At 42.6% G+C, this 739-nt stretch overlaps 1 protein-coding gene across 1 annotated transcript in view; it reads left to right on the forward strand.

The window, feature by feature from the left end:
• LOC108625995 (serine-rich adhesin for platelets) overlaps positions 1–739 on the forward strand; it is a 5,248-nt gene that overhangs the window by 1,929 nt on the left and 2,580 nt on the right. The window contains exon 2 of the mRNA XM_018026387.2: positions 9–709. Within this exon, the coding sequence (XP_017881876.1) occupies positions 9–709 (701 nt within the window). The remainder of the gene's footprint in view (positions 1–8; positions 710–739) is intronic.

Consider the following 739-nt stretch of genomic DNA (forward strand, 5'->3'; position numbering starts at 1 on the left):
TTTCTCAGGTATCACCAAAGAGTAGAATGGAAGTAAAGATTCCAATCAATCAGGGAAAAGGAGACGAATCTTCCACTAGTGACATAATAACACTGAAAGAATCTCCTAAAACGAAATTAATACCAAAGAACGACAAAAGTATTAAATCAGAGGAAGAGAAGGAGATATCAAAGTCTAAAGAATCGTCGAAAAGCGTTTCCACGCTGGAAACTGGGTCTAAAGCAAAAGTAAAGAATTCTCACGAATCCTCTGTGAGCACAATGCTCTCTGAAAAGTCGAACACCTCGGAGGTGATCAAATCCGTGGACGAGTCGTCCACCGGAAGAAGCGACGGGAAGTCGAACGCGCCGGAAGTCACCGAAGCCGATTCGACATTGAATACTGATAATAACGAAACGACGATAGAGGAAGCGATTAAAACGGTCACAGAGAAGAGTGAAAGCATCTCTCAGGCGTCTAACGGGATGGACAAAGACGTTCTTTCTTTGAAAGAGGAGCCAAAGAATCGGTACGACGATGACACCTTTGAGGAAGCCTCCAGCTCGAGTGAATCCGTCAACTCGGCCGTCGAGAGGCTGAACAAACCTTCCGAAGAAGATACAGTGATCACAGGCATAAAACAGATCAAAATAACGCCGCACAAACAAGTGGAGAGTCCACCAAAAATTCCTATTAACGAGGACAAGTGGTTGATACATGAAAGTCCAAAGTAATTTCTTCAAATAAAAATATATTATAA

Source organism: Ceratina calcarata, unplaced genomic scaffold (genome assembly GCF_001652005.2).
Source record: "Ceratina calcarata isolate Rehan_Ccalc_2016 unplaced genomic scaffold, ASM165200v1 scaffold388.2, whole genome shotgun sequence".
In the NCBI taxonomy this organism is placed as follows: domain Eukaryota; kingdom Metazoa; phylum Arthropoda; class Insecta; order Hymenoptera; family Apidae; genus Ceratina; species Ceratina calcarata.